The following is an 18,219-nucleotide window of genomic DNA, read 5'->3' as shown; positions in this document are numbered from 1 at the left end:
TGAGCTGACATGAGCCACTTAACCGACGGAGCCACCCAGGTGCCCCACTCTGTGAATTTCTTTTAAAGCACCTTATCGATATGGTAAGGAATAAATGGTACGATGAACTGAAATGTTTAAAAGATAGGTCTGATTGCTCAGTTTTCCCTAAATTCCCTTAGGCTCACTTTAAGACACCTGAAACCCGCTTCTAGTTTTATTACCTTCATCCTCTAACTTTTAAATTTCCCTCCATTTATGAATTTGAATCAATCATTTAACATAAAAAGTTTAACTTCCTAGGGGCGCCTGGGTGGCTCAGTCCATTAAACATCGACTTCAGCTCAGGTCCTGGTCTCAAGGTTTGCAAGTTCGAACCCTGCTTCAGGCTGTCTGCTGTCTGTGCAAAGTCCGCTTTGAATCTTCTGTCTCGCTCTCTCTGCCCCTCCCCAACTCTCTCAAAATTAAATGTAAAAAATTAAATTTCCTGGATTAAAACCAATGTTCTCAGGGGCGCGTGGGTGGCTCAGTCGGTTAAGCGTCCGACTTCGGCTCAGGTCATGATCTCGCAGTCCATGAGTTCGAGTCCCGTGTCGAGCTCTGTGCTGGCAGCTCAGAGCCTAGAGCCTGTTTCAGATTCTGTGTCTCCCTCTCTCTCTGACCCTCCCCCGTTCATGCTGTCTCTGTCTCAAAAATAAATAAACGTTAAAAAAAAAATTAAAAAAAAAAAACAACCAATGCTCTCATTTCTAAACTTTTTGAATTTTGTTATGTAATCAAAGGGAAAAAGAAAAAGTTTTGAAATTAAAAAAAGTAAAATAAAAAAAATTTTTTTAAAAATATCCAAAGAGGGGCGCCTGGGTGGCGCAGTCGGTTAAGCGTCCGACTTCAGCCAGGTCACGATCTCGCGGTCCGGGAGTTCGAGCCCCGCGTCAGGCTCTGGGCTGATGGCTCGGAGCCTGGAGCCTATTTCCGATTCTGTGTCTCCCTCTCTCTCTGCCCCTACCCCGTTCATGCTCTGTCTCTCTCTGTCCCCCCAAAAAATAAATAAATAAATAAATAAATAAATAAATAAATAAATAAATAAAATAAAAATATCCAAAGAGAGGGGCGCCTGGGTGGCTCAGTCGGTTGAGCGACCAACTTCGGTTCAGGTCATGATCTCGCAGTTTGTGGGTTCAAGCCCCGCATCAGGCTCTGTGCTGACAGCTTGCTCAGAGCCTGGAGCCTGCTCCGGATTCCGTCTCCCTTTCTCTCTGCCCCTGCCCCTCTCACACTCTGTCTCTGTCTCTCTCAAAAATAAACAAACATTAAAAAACAAAACAAAACAAACCAACACTTTAAATATCCAAAAAGAAAATTAAAACTCAATATCCTAAAAGAATCACAAGACAAGGACAGAGGTAGATTTATGGAAAGATGAAAAAAACTAGAAAAAAAAAGGTGACAGGTGTATGAGCCAATCTATCTTAAGACAATGCTTGTTTCATATTCACTTATTAAATTAAGATGATGCAGGGGCGCCTGGGTGGCGCAGTCGGTTAAGTGTCCAACTTCAGCCAGGTCACGATCTTGCAGTCCGTGAGTTCGAGCCCCGCATTGGGCTCTGGGCTGATGGCTCAGAGCCTGGAGACTGTTTCCGATTCTGTGTCTCCCTCTCTCTCTGCCCTTCCCCCGTTCATGTTCTGTCTCTCTCTGTCCCAAAAATAAATAAACGTTGAAAAAAAGAAAAAATTTTTTTAAATAAAAAAAAATAAAAATAAAAAATAAAAAAAAAGATGATGGTGGGGGAAAGACCTAGTCACCCTTCTTATATTATATACACCTATTTCAGTTCAGGATTTTCATTTAATTTTTGCCAAAAACCTTTCACATGCCAATCAAACAACACTGTTGTGACATCAAACGCTTATGTGCAAGAAGTCATCCAATATGACCAGCAATCATGAGGTACTCACCGTGCTATACACTGCCGGGACGGCGGGAGTGAAGAGTCGATCCTCGAGAGGCTGCTGTGCAGGTCCTCTAGGAATTCTAGAAGAGTGAGTTAAGGATAAGAGAACTCAAAAATGCCTTGCTGTAGCATTAGCAAAAATTTACCATCCTAAGATTCTGTCCATGACCCAAGTTTTGTCACATAATTACTAAGGCTACTCATTTACTTCTCCACAAAAACGGAAAACAAATATTTCAAATTTCTTAATGTAATCAGATCAATCTCTCCAAGTGATTCCCATGATAAACGTTCCATGGCAACTCAAAACAAACAAGCCTCCACACTTTAGGTCCATGATGAGAATCTACCACCTTTACTTTCTAGAGAAAAAGACTAAGGAAGTATGAGCAGGACAGCCAGAAAGATACATGTAAATTACTGAAAAAGACACAGTCTCTTCTGCTAACTGCAAAGGAATGACTAATATAATTGTTTCCTGGTTTTTCTGTTAGTTGCTTCTTTCCCTTATCCATATTTCCCAACCAACTCATTAAAAAAACAAACAAACAAACAAACCCACAATGGCTCTCCAGCATAACAATTAAAATATTCCAGCATGTGGCCAGGATATTGTTAAAAGACAAAAGACTATCATTTTACTCAGCTTCAAAAGTAAATGATGTGAGCTCCTTCCACCTGGTGATGAGAGGTGGTATTTCCCCTAAGAATGTCAGCAACAACAACAACAAAAAAGAACAGCAACCAAAAGATTAACAGCAATTCTCTCCACACAGTGGGATCACCTAAGTGTATTGAATGTTTCCATAATAAAATTTTTGAATCATTTAAATGTACTATTTAAGAGGACTAAAAATATAATAAACCCAAAATGAAACAGAATGCCTCCCTAAACTAACAAGTAGTTGAAATTTCTCCTATCATTTTCCTTTCTAATTCAATGAAACAGTTTAGAAGACAAAATACCAGCTACGATTAATAATTTTATATGAATGACCACAAGTTACAGAAATCTGAATCATTAAAAGTTAAATTCTTTATATGGAAGTAGCAACAGTTTGTTGAGGTGGGAGAGGGAAAATAAAGCAAAAACCATCCATGGTTTAGCCACTCAAAATCAGTAACACTGTACCAGTCTCTAGACAATTCTTTAAACTAACCACCTCAGACCACACAGTTCATCCCCTACACGTAAGAAACTGATTTCAACTACTGCAAGAAATAACAAAACTAAAACATTTCATACAGGAGCTGCTTCTTTAAAACTTTATATATGTTTGCAATGTAGAAAGCATAAGACTAATAATAAGTTCCAGGACAATAGTCCTTCATTATGAGCTTGTCGATTCTTTCAGAAAGAAGATTACCCTTGGCTGGAATAAAACTTTCTTTGAATTATAATTCTGCACCGCAGTCACATGAATGGTGGAAAATATGAGGCCATTCTTTCTTCTGCAAAGCCAACGACTTTTGCTTCTTCTAGCTAAGGCTAATTCTCACCACATGAGAATAATCTCAAATGAGAATTATCAGTACTATGCCCCCAAAAGCTGAGACATGCCATTTAAACCTTACAAAGGAAGGTTAGGGGTTCTTGATTTCTATTAGTTATTTTATTGCCTAACAATACAATTATGATATTTGTAAAGAGGCAATCATATATTTGGCGAAGAGTCCCACTAACAAACATTCTTCTGGGCCACAAATAATGTTTATTTTGTTTATTTCACTCTCTGTAAACCACCAACAGAATACTACAGGTTGATAAATTGTTTCTTAAAAGAACGTTGAAGTAAAAATTCTTAATTTTAAAACAAAAACATAATTCTATAAAAACAAAAACTGAAAATACAAGTCAGGAGATCTGAATCTAAAACAGGCTGCAAGCCTAACCAACTATGTTTTCTTCACCGAACCGTTCCAAAATATCTCTTATAAACTGAGAATGAGCAAGAAGTAACCTGCCCCAGTTAATAAGGCTAGGTACTCAGGCCAGATCAAGTCTTCCTGAATTCTAAAAACCACTCTCTTCCTATTATATCAATATGTCACGAACAGAATAATGACCACAACCTGGTCAAACTATGGTTGCCCCTATCTATATGACAAAACTAAATGAACAGTTCGTCTCATAGAAGAGTCAATGGAGTGTCACCCCAAAATTTCTAGAAAGTCCCAAATTCTTGGCCTAAACTGAATCATCTGCCCAATGGCAAATGTACACTTATTAATACAGACTTGGCAATTACTGTATCAAACTAAGTCAGCTTATTTTACAGAGCATTTTTTTCCTATCACATATCTTCATAAATATGCTAAAAACCACTAAATTGTACACTTTACAAAGTGTGAATTTTATAGCATGTGAGTTATATCTCAATAAAAAATTTAACTTGTGGGGTGCGCCTGGGTGGCTCAGTTGGTTAAGTGTCCAACTTCGGCTCAGATCATTATCTCATGGTTCTTGGGTTCAAGCCCTGCGTCCAGTTCAGTGCTGACAGCTCAGAGCCTGGAGCCCGCTTCAGATTCTGTGTCTCCCTCTCTCTCTGCTCCTCCCCTGTTCATGCTCTGTAGCTCTCTCTCTCAAAAACAAGCATTAAACATTTTTTTTTAATTTAACTTCCTATATTTTTGCTTCCTTGCAAGTAAGTTATTTAGCCCCTCTTTCCACTAAAAACAGCCTCAATAAACCAGACTCAAATAGGCACTAGGCATTTTCTCCATAAATAAGTTAATTCGAAGAAATGACGTGCATGTAAAGCTCTTTCACAACAACATACTTCCTCCTAATTCTGCCTGTAATTAAGCTTATTGCCAGCTTTCACCAAGTACTGTATCTCCAGCATACATCACTGGATATTTACTTATTTACTTTTGAGCTCAAGGTAGCAAAAAAAAAAAAAAAAAAAAAAGGCCTTCTCAGAGTACCACTTAAAATTCAAATTCAACTAATGAACAGTGATAATATGCATGTGCAGTGCTTCAGAATGTTGTTTTTTTATTTTTAAAATCTCAACACTAAAACACAGTAGGCATACTCACTTGACATTTCTGCGGTTCAAACTACTATGGATTATACCATTAGGAAATATAAGCAAAATCATTAGCAAGACCAGAAGGATGGTATATAATAACTGAATTAAGATTCTAAATAGAAATACAAATGGAAAATATTTTTTTAATTCCGCACGCTCATTTTCTAATAAAAAATGTAAGAAATAAATAAAATTTGAAGACTTAAGAGTATTAAAGCACAACACACTCTAAATTGATTATTAAAGAACTCACTACATACACTCCACATTAAATGTCAATTAGGCGGATAAAAATTTTTCAAACACAAGATTTCGTCAAAGAAATCCAAAGACCAGTGAGATTATATAATGATCTGAATGTTTCCTGCTTATGTCAGGAAAGAAAGAAGGGACCAGTAATTTTTTAATTTACAGATGTGTACTGGGGGTGCCTGGGTGGGTCAGTCGGTTGAGCGATCGACGTCGGCTCAGGACTTGATCTCATGGTTTGTGAGTTTGAGCCCCGCATCGGGCTGTGTGCTGACCGCTCAGAGCCTGGAGCCTGCTTCAGATTCTGTGTCTCCCTCTCTTGATGCCCCTCCCCTACTCATGCTCTGTCTCAGAAATAAATAAATATTAAAGAAAAATTTTTTTAAACTTACAGATGTGTACTGAAATTTCATGAATGATGAACTCTCATTAGGATGAAGTTTCTTGCTCAATGGCAATTGTATCTGACCCTGAGTTTGACCTGTAGTCACTATCTCCTCAAAAGGTTTTATCTTGAGAAATTAGAAAATAATTAATGAAAATCAACAGAAATCTTCCTCCAGTATGCTAAAACACTAATGTTCCGTTTACAACTCACAGCTGAATGTTCCTAAACTTTACCCCAATCCATTATAAGAAAAGCTAGGGGCGCCTGTGTGTCTCAGTCGGTTAAGCATCCGACTTCTGCTCAGGTCATGATCTCATAGCTTGTGAATTCGACCCACACGTCGGGCTCTGTGCTATCAGCACCGAGCCTGCTTTGGATCCTCTGATCCCCTCTCTCTGCCCCTCCCCTGCTTGCTCTCTTTCTCTCAAATAAACACAGGGGTGCCTGGGTGGCTCCCTCGGTTAAGCGCCCGACTTCGGCTCAGGTCATGATGTCACGGTTCTTGGATTTGAGCCCCACGTTGGGCTCTGTGCTGACAGCTCAGAGCCTGGAGCCTGGTTCAGATTCTGTGTCTCCCTCTCTCTCTACCCCTCCTTTGCTCATGCTCTGTGTCTCTCTCTGTCTCTCAATAATCAATAAACGTTAAAAAAAAAATTTTTTTTTTTTAAAGAAAAGCTACTCTCCCAAATCAATGCTTACCATAAGCAATATTTATAGTGGCAACCTCAAGTTATTATTGCCTCACTGAAAGTGAAAGCAAGGGTACAAATCCCATTGCACAAATTACTTTAGAGAAGACACAGGCAACCGATTTCAGGAGATAAAAACAAATAAATGAAAAAGATCTTTTTCTACATTATTTCTTATTTAAGCTTTAGGGCAATATGGTAATATCAGTCAATTTACACCTTTCTCCACTTTCTCTTTTTTTGTTGGGATTTTATTTTCAAGTAATCTCTACACCCAGCGTGGGTCTCAAACCTACAACCCGAGATCAAGAGTTGCATGCTCTACTGACATGCCAGGCATCCCTCCTTCTTCAAATAGAGTTTTGATAACAATAAAGGAAGAGAACATGTATAACATAAAAGGATAAGGGCAGAATTTCTATACTACACTCTTTTGACATACAATTGCTTTGGAAATAGCTACATTCCATTTAGTATTATTTCCATTTAATTAATATTGAATATATTAATATTGAATATAAATTCCATTTAATATTAAAATAAATATCCCATTAAGGAAGGGATATACTCTTTAAAAATTAAAGAAATGCAATTTAAATAAACAGGCATATCTTGAAAATAAACCCTAAAAAACAAAATTTAACCTACCTTTATAAAGGAGATGCACTAGCCAAAACTGGAAAAACACACTGTCTACATAAATGTAAATATAAGAAGCAATCCCAGGTCACTGTTTATCACACAGAAAATTGTCCAGATTAATTCAGAATGTTTCAAAAAAATATTTTAAGAGTCCAAAATTTTATTATTTGAAGGGTTTGAGATGTGCTGCATATAGAAACTAATTAGTTATAGAAAGCTAATATAAAAAATAACGCCCTCTTGCTCAGACAACTGAATAGACATGCAAAGGAATGATGGTGGGTTGCTTACTTGACAAAAATTAACTCAAAGTAGATCAAAGACTTAAATGTAAAGGCTATAACTAGAAATTTTCAGAAGTAAACATGGAATAAATCTGCATGGCCTCATATTTGGCAATGGATTATTAGATACAGCAGCACCAAAATCAACAACAAAAGAATAAATCATATTTCAACAAAATTAAACAGTACTGTACATCAAAAGACAGTATCAAGAAAATGGAAAGACAACACATAGAATAGGAAAAAATATTTGCAACTCTTATGTCTGATAAGAGATTTCTATCTAGGATATATAAAGAACTCTTACAATTCAAAAATAAAAACACAAATAACCCATTATTTCAAGTGGAGAAAGGATCTGAAAAGACATTTCTCTAAAGAAGATCTACAAATGGGCAAAAAGCACATGAAAAGATGCTCAATATAATTAGTCAACCGGGAACTGCAAATCAAAGCTGCAATGAGATACTACTTCACACCTACCAGGAAGGATGGCTATAATCAAAACGCCAGAGTCAATGAGAGTACAGAGAACCCTCATATACTGCTGGTGGAAATGTGAATTTGTGAAGCCACTCTGAAAAACGGTCTGTGACAGTTCCTCAAAAGTTTAAACACTGAGTTACCATATGACCCAGCAATTTCACTCTTGGGTATATACCCATGAGAAATGTAAACATATATCCTTGCAAAAACTTGAACATTAATATTTATTTACATGCACTATTATTCCTAATAATAAAAGTAGAAAGACCTCAACTGTGCATCAACTGATGAATGGAAAGCATAAAAAAAATATTATTTGGCAAAAAAAGAAACGAAGTACTAATACATGCCACAACATGGATGAATCTTGAAAACATGCTAAGTGAAAGTCACAGAAGACCACATATTATATGATTCAATTTTTATGAAACGTTCAAAATAGGCTATAAAGACAGAAAGACTAGTAGTTGCTTAGGAGTAGAGAAAATGAAGAGGGAGGGAGCTGATAGCTAAGAGGAATGGGGTTCCTTTCTAAGGAGATAAAAATGTTCTAGAATTGACTGTGGAAATGGCTGCACACATCCGTAAATGCACTAAAAACCAGGGCATTGTACACTTTAAATGAGTCAATTTTACGATATGCATATTTTATCACAATAACGTTTTATTTAAAATAACCCTTTCTGGGGCGCCTGGGTGGCTCAATCAGTTGAGTTTCCGACTTTGGCTCAGGTCATGATCTCACAGTTTTTTAGTTCAAGCCCCACGTCGGGCTCTGTGCTGACAGCTCAGAGCCTGGAGCCTGCTTAGGATTCTATGTCTCCCTCTCTCTCTGCCTCTCCCCTACTTGTGCTCTCTCTCTCTCTCTCTCTCTGTCTCTCTGTCTCTCTCTCAAAGATAAATTTAAAAAATAAGATGTAAAAAAAAAAATTTTTTTTTTTAATAACCCTTTCCTACACTGGGAAAAGCTTCATAAAAGATAAGGACTAGGGGTGCTGGGTGGCTCAGTCAGTTGGGCATCCAACTTCGGCTCAGGTCATGATCTTACAGTTTGTGAGTCCCAACTCCGCGTCAGGCTCTGTGCTGACAGCTCAGAGCCTGGAGCCCACATGGGGTTGTGTGTGTGTGTGTGTGTGTGTGTGTGTGTGTGTGTGTGTGTTGTCTCTCTCTCTCTCTCTCTCTGCCCCTACCCGCTCATGCTCTCTCTCTCCTTCAAAGGTAAATAAACATTGTAAAAAATGAATAAAAAAGAAAGATAAGGACGAGAGCTATAGAAAACTGTGTATCAATAAGGGAAACAAATTCCATAATGGAACCCTCAGAGGCTAACAGTAAAGTATCCTCAGCTAATTGCTACTTACATAGGTGATACCAAAGAAATAGCTCATCTCAAACCCAAGCATAAAACTGTGCTGAAGGGTGATGCCTGGGTGACTCAGTCAGTTATGTAACCCACTCTTGGTCTCGGCTCAGGTCATGATCTCATGGTTCATGTGTTCAAGCTCCAAGAAGGGCTCTGCACTGTAGTGCGCATCCTGCTTGGGATTCCCTCTCTCTCTCTGCTCCTATTCGGCTTGTGCATGCACACGCTCTCTATCAAAATAAATAAATGAAGGCAAAAAACCCACAAAGCTGTGCTGATTAGATTAATGCATGTTATAATTAAAGATGAAACAGACAAGACTGAATTAATTTAAAGTTGTGAAGCGTAGACCTCATAGACATCAAACATGTAAAATATGCCACAAAGAATGATAACCCTGAATGACTCTACTCAGCAAGTACAGAAATCTCAGGGATCACAAGGTTAGTAACTCTGGACAAAAACAGAACAGGAACTGTATTCTCAAACCTAAACACTATGACAAATCTACCCTGCTATATATATATATATATATATATATATATATATATATATATATGCTACATATATATATATATGCTACATATATATATATATGCTACATATATATATATATGCTACATATACATATATATATATATAAAAGGACACCAATGTTCTAAGAAAACCAAAATTTTCTTCATTGCTCTATATCATTTGCCGTTGAAACTGCAGAGAAAAAGGGGTGTCTGGGTGGCTCAGTCCGTTGAGCATCTGACTTCAGCTCAGGTCATGATCTCACAGCTCATGAGTTTGAGCCCCGCGTTGGGCTCTGTGCTGACAGCTCAGAGCCTGGAGCCTGCTTCGGATTCTGTGTCTCCCTCTCTCTCTGCCCCTAACCCACTCACATTCTGTCCCTGTCTCTCTCAAAAATAAATAAACATTAAAAAAAAAATTAAAAAAAAAAAGAAACTGCAGAGAAATAAAACTAGCCATTTTATTCTTTCAATTCAATTTAATGTTGGACTGTTAATTTAGGTCCAAAATCCCTTATTGGAATTCAGAATTTTTCCAAAGATAGAAAGTTAATACAGTTGTTATATTATATAACATCTCCAGCAGGGTCTACGGGCAATACTCCTTAATGAAACACATTTATCTCTACTGCAAAATATATAAATATTCAAACTTCTGGCTTTCTGGCCAGAGTTTTTACTAATTTATGAGAAAAAATGAGTTTTCCAGACACTTTTGATTTTGGAATTGCAAAGTGCAAACAGCCCATACCTTCTTTCCCATTGTGTTTCTGCGCAAATCTGTTTCTAGAAACCACTATATGAATGTTAACAACTAGGAACCATTAAACTGTATTTTTTTTTACAAATCTGAAAACTTTAGTTTCAAAGTGCTTGGCCAGAAAAGCCCTTGCTCTGGCTCTGGTTTTCTACTAACTCAGAAACTGATTTCCCGACAGTCACATTTAAGTTTAACCAAAAACATAAGCTGCTTAGATGGGGGGTGGGGAGGCAAGGATCAATATTGTGAAAGAATATAGCTGTTGACCATGCTGTTAATCCTTCTCCTCAAGACAAAAATACAAACTTTCTATGAGACAAAAAGATACACATATGAAAAATGAATATACTCACAAATTACAAATTTCACAATTTCAAAGTTTTTAGTTCTCAAGTTTTTAATTCTAAGACAAATATTTAAGCGTTATACTAACACACAATTCAGATTAAAACAATCCATGTGACAAAGAAAAGGCAGAACAAAGTAGACCTCTTCCTTCGAAAATGTCTACCTTGAAGAAATTTCATTGAGAATGATGAAGGGCAGGGGCGCTGGGGTGGCTCAGTTGGTTAAGCGTGAGACTCTTGATTTCGGCTCAGGTCATGATCTCGTGGCTTCGTGAGCTTGAGCCCAGCATGGGACTCTGTGCTAGCAGCACAGAGCCTGCTTGAGATTCTCTTTCTCCCTCTTCCTCTGTCCCTACCCTATTCATGCTGTCTGTCTCTCTTTCTCAAAAAAAAAAAAAAAAAAAAAAAAAAAAAAAAAAGATTAAATGCAGTTAGCAATTCCATTTGTATCCTACATCTGAATCACTCAAATGGCCTTAGATAATAACCAAATAAAATATGCTGATATGCCAGATTCCTCTGGATATGGATCCAGATAATAATTGGTAGGGAATACACATTTGACAGATTTTAAAAGTCATTCTCCAAAAAAGAACTGAATGAGCTAGTCATTCACATACAACAAAAGTCAGCCTTCACTAGACATTCCACTGCTGGCTACAAGCTGTTAATAGGTAGAACTCTAAAATTTTCAAGGAGGTGACATTTACCTGAACTGGTAGAGCATTTTTAAAATGTAATATGAAGATGAGATCATAATTGCAATGTTCTGAAATTCTACTAGAACTTAGGTTTAAAAAGAATCATGGCAGGGGCGCCTAGGTGGCTTGGTCAATTCAATGTCCCACTCTTTTTTTTTTTTTTTTTTTAATGTTTATTTCTGAGAGAGAGGGAGGGAGGGAGGGGGAGAGGGAGAGGGAGGGAGGGAGGGAAGGGAGAGAGAGTGAGAGAGAGAGAAAGAGAGAGAGAGAAAATGAGAATGAGAATGGGCAGGGGAGGGGCAGGGAGAGAAGGAGACACACAATCTGAAGCAGGCCCCAGGCTCTGAGCTGTCAGCACAGAGCCTGACATGAGGCTCAAGCCCATAAACCATGAAATTATGACCTGAGCCAAGGTTGGACGCTTAACCAACTGAGCCACCCAGGCGCCCCTGAATGTCCCACTCTTGATTTCAGCTGAGGTCATGATCCGGGACTGAGCCTGCATTAGGTTGCGTGCTGACAGCAGAGTTGGCTTAAGATTCTCTCCCTCTGCCTCTCCGCCCTGCTCACACACTCTCTCTCTCTAAAATAAATAATAAAAGTAGACGGGTGAAGGAAAAGAATAAACAAAAAATGGCTTATAGGTGCTTTATCTTGAGCAGTGACATAGACAGTGGTACTATTTACCAAAACCGGGAAGGAACAGGTTGAAGTAGGGATGAAAAGGAAATTAAGAGTACTGAAATGCCTACTGGAAATGTCAGGAGACACAATAACAAAAATTAGATATATGAATATGTAATTAGGGCCAAAACTCTGACATAAAGATACAAAACTTTCAAAATTCATTAACACGAAACTAATCTTTAAACCCAATAGAAAGAAAGGAGGCAAAGGACCTCAGACATGAGGGTGAGACACAGGATAGATCAGCAAAGGACCCTACCTGGAGCCACTGAGGTGGGACGAAAACCAACAGATGCAGTGGTACTGTGGTAGCCAAGGGCCACACCACTACTCATAGGAGTGAACAATGAGTCCAGAACACTCTCTTTACACTCTTACTGCTGACACACCTGGACAAAGACAACCAACACACAGGCCCTCCAGAAAGTCCTGAGAATCAAGTTTCAGACCACACAGGCTGTTATACTTAGCCAATGTTATAATAAAAACCACCTCAGCATTAAAAAGGGGGGAGGGGCCTCTGGGTGGCTCAGTCTGTTAAGTGTCCTACTCTTGGTTTTGGCTCAGGTCATGATCCCAGGGACAGGGGATAAAGCCCCAGGTTGGGCTCTGCATTGACAGGGCAGAGCCTGCTTGGGATTCTCTCTCCTCTCTGCCCCTCCCGCTCACGTGCACACATGCTCTATCAAATAAATAAACTTAGAAAAATATGTATGAATAAATGTAAACTATTCTGGCATACAGTAAAACTCTATAAATGTTAGCTATCATAATGGTTACTTAAAAAAAAACTAATTGTGAGGGGCACCTGGGTGGCTCAGAGGACTGTGTGTCTAACTCTTGATTCCTACTCAGGTCATAATCCCAGGGTCGTGGAATCAAGCTCCAAGTCCAGCTCCGCGCTGAGCAGGGAGCCTGTTTAAAATCCTCTCTCGGGGCACCTGGGTGGCTGAGTTGGTTAAGCGACTGACTCTTGGTTTCAGCTCAGGTCATGATCTCAGGGTTTGTGAGTTCAAGCCCGTTCCTCATCAGGCTATACACTAACAGTGTGGAACCTGCTTGGGATTCTCTGTCTCCCTCTCTCTCTCTGCCCCTCCCCTGCTCGCTCTCTCTCTCAAAACAAATAAGTTAAAAAAATTAAAAAAGCATCTTGTAAAAAAAATAATAAAATAAAAATAAATAAATAGGGGTGCATGAGTGGCTCAGTTGGTTAAGCGTCTGACTTCGGCTCAGGTCATGATCTCACAGTCTGAGAGTTCAAGTCCTGCGTCGGTCCCTGTGCTGACAGCTCAGAGCCTGAAGCCTTCCACATTCTGTGTGTGTCTCTTTCTCTGCCTCTCCCCCACTCACACGCTGTCTCTTTCTCAAAAATGAATAAACATTAAAAAGCAATTTAAATAAATAAAATTCTCTGCCCCTCTCCCCTGCTTCCTCTCTCATTTTTATGTGTTTATAGTCACAAGTCTTGTTAGTAAGAGAATCTGAGTTCTGAGGCTGCAGGGCACTCCACAAAACAGCTATACTCTCAATGTGTTTGTCAAATGTACAAGATTTTATTGATGAAACAAGTGATACCATTAGTGTTATACATTACTACAGCTATACATACATATACATACAAGGCACAAAAAATGTTTTTTAATTTTTTTAAAGTGGGGGGGGAATCAGTATTTTCTGACTGCTAAGGAAAGGAGACTGGATAAGAGTAAAGTTATACTGAGTTTTATTCAGCTATATATACAGCTATAGTAAGTTATTTAAGTTTTTCTGACTTAGGTTTTAAGTGTCAAGGTTCACTTTGACCCCTCAAGTAGGTTCCTAGATATTTAGGTAGAGAAAAGTTAACATGGACCCTAAAGGTAAATAATAAGGGGGGCACCTATGTGGATCAGTGGGTTAAGAGCCTGACTCTTGATTTTGGCTCAGGTCATGATCTCACGGTTCTGACCGTGTAGGCTTTGTGCTAGAAATGGAGTCTGCTTAAGATTCATTCTCTGGGGTGTCTAGGTGGCTCCGTAGGTTAAGCGTTCAACTTCAGCTCAGGTCACGATCTCGCAGTCCGTGGGTTCAAGCCCTTCATCAGGCTCTGTGCTGACAGCTCAGATCCTGGAGCCTGCTTCAGATCCTGTGTCTCCCTCTCTCTTTGCCCTTCCCCCACTCATATCCTGTCTCTCCCCATCTCTCAAAAATGAGTGTTAAAAAAAAAAAGGACTCATTCGCCCTACCGCCACCCGGCACCCAATGCATCGCGTGCGCACACACACTCTCTCAAAACAAACAAACAAACAAACAAACAGCAGGCTCAGTGCAGAGCCTAACACCAGCTCAACCTCATGACCATGAGATCATGACCTGAGCCAAAATTAAGGATTGGATGCTTAACCCAGGCACCCCTAAGAAACCACATTTCCAGTAACAGCTGTGTCTGAGATCTAAAATAATCCTGGTTCTACAGAATACATGTGCAATCTGTTGCTCAGGAAGTGATTACCAAATTTACTTAGATATATTATCTGGTTTACAAACATAGTAATTGTTTTTTAAGATTTTTTAATTTTATTTTTTATTTTTTAAATGTTTATTCATTTGTGAGAGACAGAGACAGAGCATGAGTGGGGGAGGGGCAGAGAGAGACAAGACTCAGAATCGAAAGCAGGATCGTCAGCACAGACCACGATGCAGGGCTCAAACTCGCAAACCTTGAGATCTGACCTGAGCCAAAGCCGGATGCTTAACCAAATGAGCCACCCAGGTGCCCCTAATTTTATTTTTAAGTAATCTCTACACCCAACGTGGGGCTCGAACTCACAACCCCAAGATGAAGAGTCTCCTGCTCTACCAACTGAGCCAGTCAGACACCCCCAGTTTAACACATATATAGACAGATATAACTTTTTCTACCTTTGTCTATTTCACTGGTCATTAGTAAGATTATTGGAGAGTGGAGCAGGGAAGAAAAGCCTGATGCAGCTTGCTGTCATTTATTACTCCATTATAGCCTTCCAGTGTTAGTCACTATTGTTTAATAAGGCAAATATTTCATTTTATTATGAATTTATGAACATAAAGACTTAAATACAAGTACAAATGTAAATTCATAAATACATTAAAAAAACAAATTTGTATCACCTTTCTTTTAAGAACAGCAACAAGGGGCACCTGGGTAGCTTAGTCGATCAGACTCTCGACTTTGGCTCAGGTCATGATCTCAGGGTTTGTGGTTTGTGAGTTACAGCCCCATGTTGGGCTCTGCACTGACAGAGCTGGAGCCTGCCTGGGATTCTCTCCCTATCCTTCTCTCTCTGCCCCTCCCCTGCTCACACTCTCTCACAACAAATAAACTAAACTAAAATAAAACAAAACAAAATAAAATAATAAAAACTGCAACAAGGCTTTTATTTTCTCTCTCTCATTTTTTTTTTTCCCCAACTCTGGCTATAGTAGTTTGTTTGCCCGTTATTTTATCTTATTTATTCCTTGCTTTATCCACCATGGGCTTGAGGCGGCTTACATCAAATAAAATACATACAGAATATTTAAATGAAAGTAAATGAGCAAATATGACAAAGACTGGCAGTCTATAAGGTCCCACAATATTGCAAAATAAGCTAAAAGATGCTTATGACAGGCTTGGTGAACATAAAATTAACAGAAACGTTGATACTTTTCACTTGTATAAATATGTATAAAGCATCTATGCTGCTATCTAGAATTCGCTTTGCCCCAAATGTATCATTTCATCATAATAGTTACTGCATAAGTTAATTGGAAGAAGACATGAGTTCAAGATAGACTATGTAAAAGTGACAAATTACTTTTTAATTCATATTTAAGTAACTTCTATTTAAAGAACATGAAAAACATTCCTTTTAGAATTGAGGCCATGAAAATTAGCAGAGCTACCAAGTTTCTTAGCATATACAAATAAATACAATATGTATGGATGAAAGCATATATTTATAGAGATATAGAGTCTTGTCATTCCCACATTTAACTTACACAAATTCAACCAAGCCACAGGGAGGGCAGAGGGGAACAGAAATACAGGAAAATGTGCATAATGCTGCCTCTTGCCTTTCCCCTCAAGGAACATATGCTCCAGAGTCCTCATGAGATCTGGAATCGAAACTGACTAATATGTTTGGTTCTCAAAGTATGGCTCTAATGTTGAAGTACCTGTTTGTTGTATAACCTGGCTTCTAAATAATGTTGAATTGTCCAGTGCTCAAACAGGGAAGAAGTACAACCTGGAAGAAAAAGTGACTGCGCTGGACTTACTGAAACACAGTATGGTAATATCTGATATCACACCTTTTTTAAAACAGACTTCTGTAAGGCGCCTGGGTGGCTTGGTCAGTTAAGCATTGGACTTCAGCTCATTTCATGATCTTGAGGTTTGTGGGTTTGAGTCCCACACACTATTAGGCAGTGTCTAACAGTAAATGAGTTGGCTGCTGTATGTGAGATTTGCTCTATCTCCTTGGGGAGAGGGGTTGTTTGTACACGTGTGGGACTTGTCATTACTGAGAGGGGAGTGATACCATCACTTAACGTGGAGGGACCAGAAAAGCTGAATGTAGTGCAGTTCAGGGCAGCTCTGCTGTCAGCGCAGAGCCTGCTTCAGATCCTCCCTCTCCCGCTCTCTCTGCCCCTCCCCCCTCCCACGCACAGGCACTCTCTCAAAAATAAATAAAAAACTTTTTCAAAATTTATTTTTAAAAATGAGACTTTTTTTTAAAGTTTATTTTGAGAGAGAGAGAGAGAGAGAATGAGTTGAGGAGGGAGAAAGAAAGGGAATCCCAAGCAGGGTCTGCACTGTTAGCATGGAGCCCAACGCAGGGCTTGATCCCATGAACCCATGATCCCATGATCTCAGGTCAGATCATGACCTGAGCTGAAATCAAGAGTCGGATGCTTAACCGACTGAGCCACCCAGGCACCCCGAATCTGAAACTGTATTAAGTTTACAGTTATAGTAATTGTTCTATATTGCATTTTTTTATAAGAAACTCTTTTTTTTTTTTTTTTTTTTACTAAGTTTGTTTATTTTGAGAGAGAGAGAGAGAGCGAGCACAAGCAGGGAAGGGGCAGAGACAGAGGGAAAGAGAAAATTCCAAGCAGGCTCGCTCTGTCAGAGCAGAGCTCGAAGCAGGGCTCAATCCCATTACCTGTGAGATCATTACCTGAACCAAGTTCAAGAGTCAGACGCTTAATCGACTAAGCCATTCAGGCGGCCCTACATTGCATTTTAAATGGATCTTTCACCTATGCATAACTTTGTAACATATGCATTAATCACCTGGGAAATATCGGTGCATTAAGTTAGCCAGATTTTCCAAATGGTGTACTATTAAAAACCAAACCTGATTTCACCAGTAAAGTTTATTAAGCATTGGGAAGCTGTCAAATTCATGATGGCACATACAACTTTCGAATATTCTAATCTTCACTTCAAACCTGTAACTTTATTATTGGCAACAGTCTGCCTTAAAGCGACAAGCACACTCACTGATTTCTGAAAATATGTCTGCTAAATATCCAAGTCTGAATACAGTTGGTCATTCTTTCAAGTAAAAATGGTGTTACATAGGGGTGCCTGGGTGGCTCAGTCGGCTGAGCATCTGACTTGGGCTCAGGTGATGATCTCACGGGTCATGGGTTTGATCCCTGCATCGGACTCTGTGCTGACAGCTCAGAGCCTGGAGCCTGCTTCGGATTCTGTGTCCCCCTCTCTCTCTGCCCCTCCCCTGCTTGCACTCTGTCTTTTGCTCAAAAATAAATAAAAAACATTTAAAACAAAATGGTGCTACATATAAAAGTGGTTAGTGAAACTGATATAACACTTTATTTGTTAGCTATACTGGAATTCAAATAAAAAACTTCATCAAAAAAAGTGGTTAGTTCTGCCTCCAACTCTTTAACTTTTCAGGATAAAACCACCACTGAACAACTGTGTAACATGCCACCCATTCCATCACACAGAATATTAAGAAGATGTATACTGAAAGGTCAAGATTTAATAAACTGAGTAAGTTTTACTGTTTCATGAAAGATATTAAGTACAAGAAACAAACAAAAAAGACATTTAGTGAAACTGGTGCCTTTTCTTTCTTTTCCAGAATGTGTGTTGGTGAAGAACA

The 18,219-nt window shown here is 38.9% G+C and overlaps 1 protein-coding gene across 15 annotated transcripts in view; it reads right to left on the bottom strand.

Moving 5' to 3' along the window:
• The window catches only part of EIF4G3 (eukaryotic translation initiation factor 4 gamma 3), a 315,733-nt gene that overhangs the window by 231,738 nt on the left and 65,776 nt on the right, over positions 1–18,219 (bottom strand). For all 15 annotated transcript variants that reach the window (XM_047873067.1, XM_047873072.1, XM_047873080.1 and 12 more), the window contains one exon: positions 1,938–2,013. In XM_047873067.1, the coding sequence (XP_047729023.1) occupies positions 1,938–2,013 (76 nt within the window). Of the gene's footprint in view, positions 1–1,937; positions 2,014–18,219 lie in introns of those variants that run through there.

The sequence above is a fragment of the Prionailurus viverrinus genome, chromosome C1, assembly GCF_022837055.1.
Source record: "Prionailurus viverrinus isolate Anna chromosome C1, UM_Priviv_1.0, whole genome shotgun sequence".
Classification (NCBI taxonomy): domain Eukaryota; kingdom Metazoa; phylum Chordata; class Mammalia; order Carnivora; family Felidae; genus Prionailurus; species Prionailurus viverrinus.
This window is presented reverse-complemented; position numbering and strand designations above follow the sequence as displayed.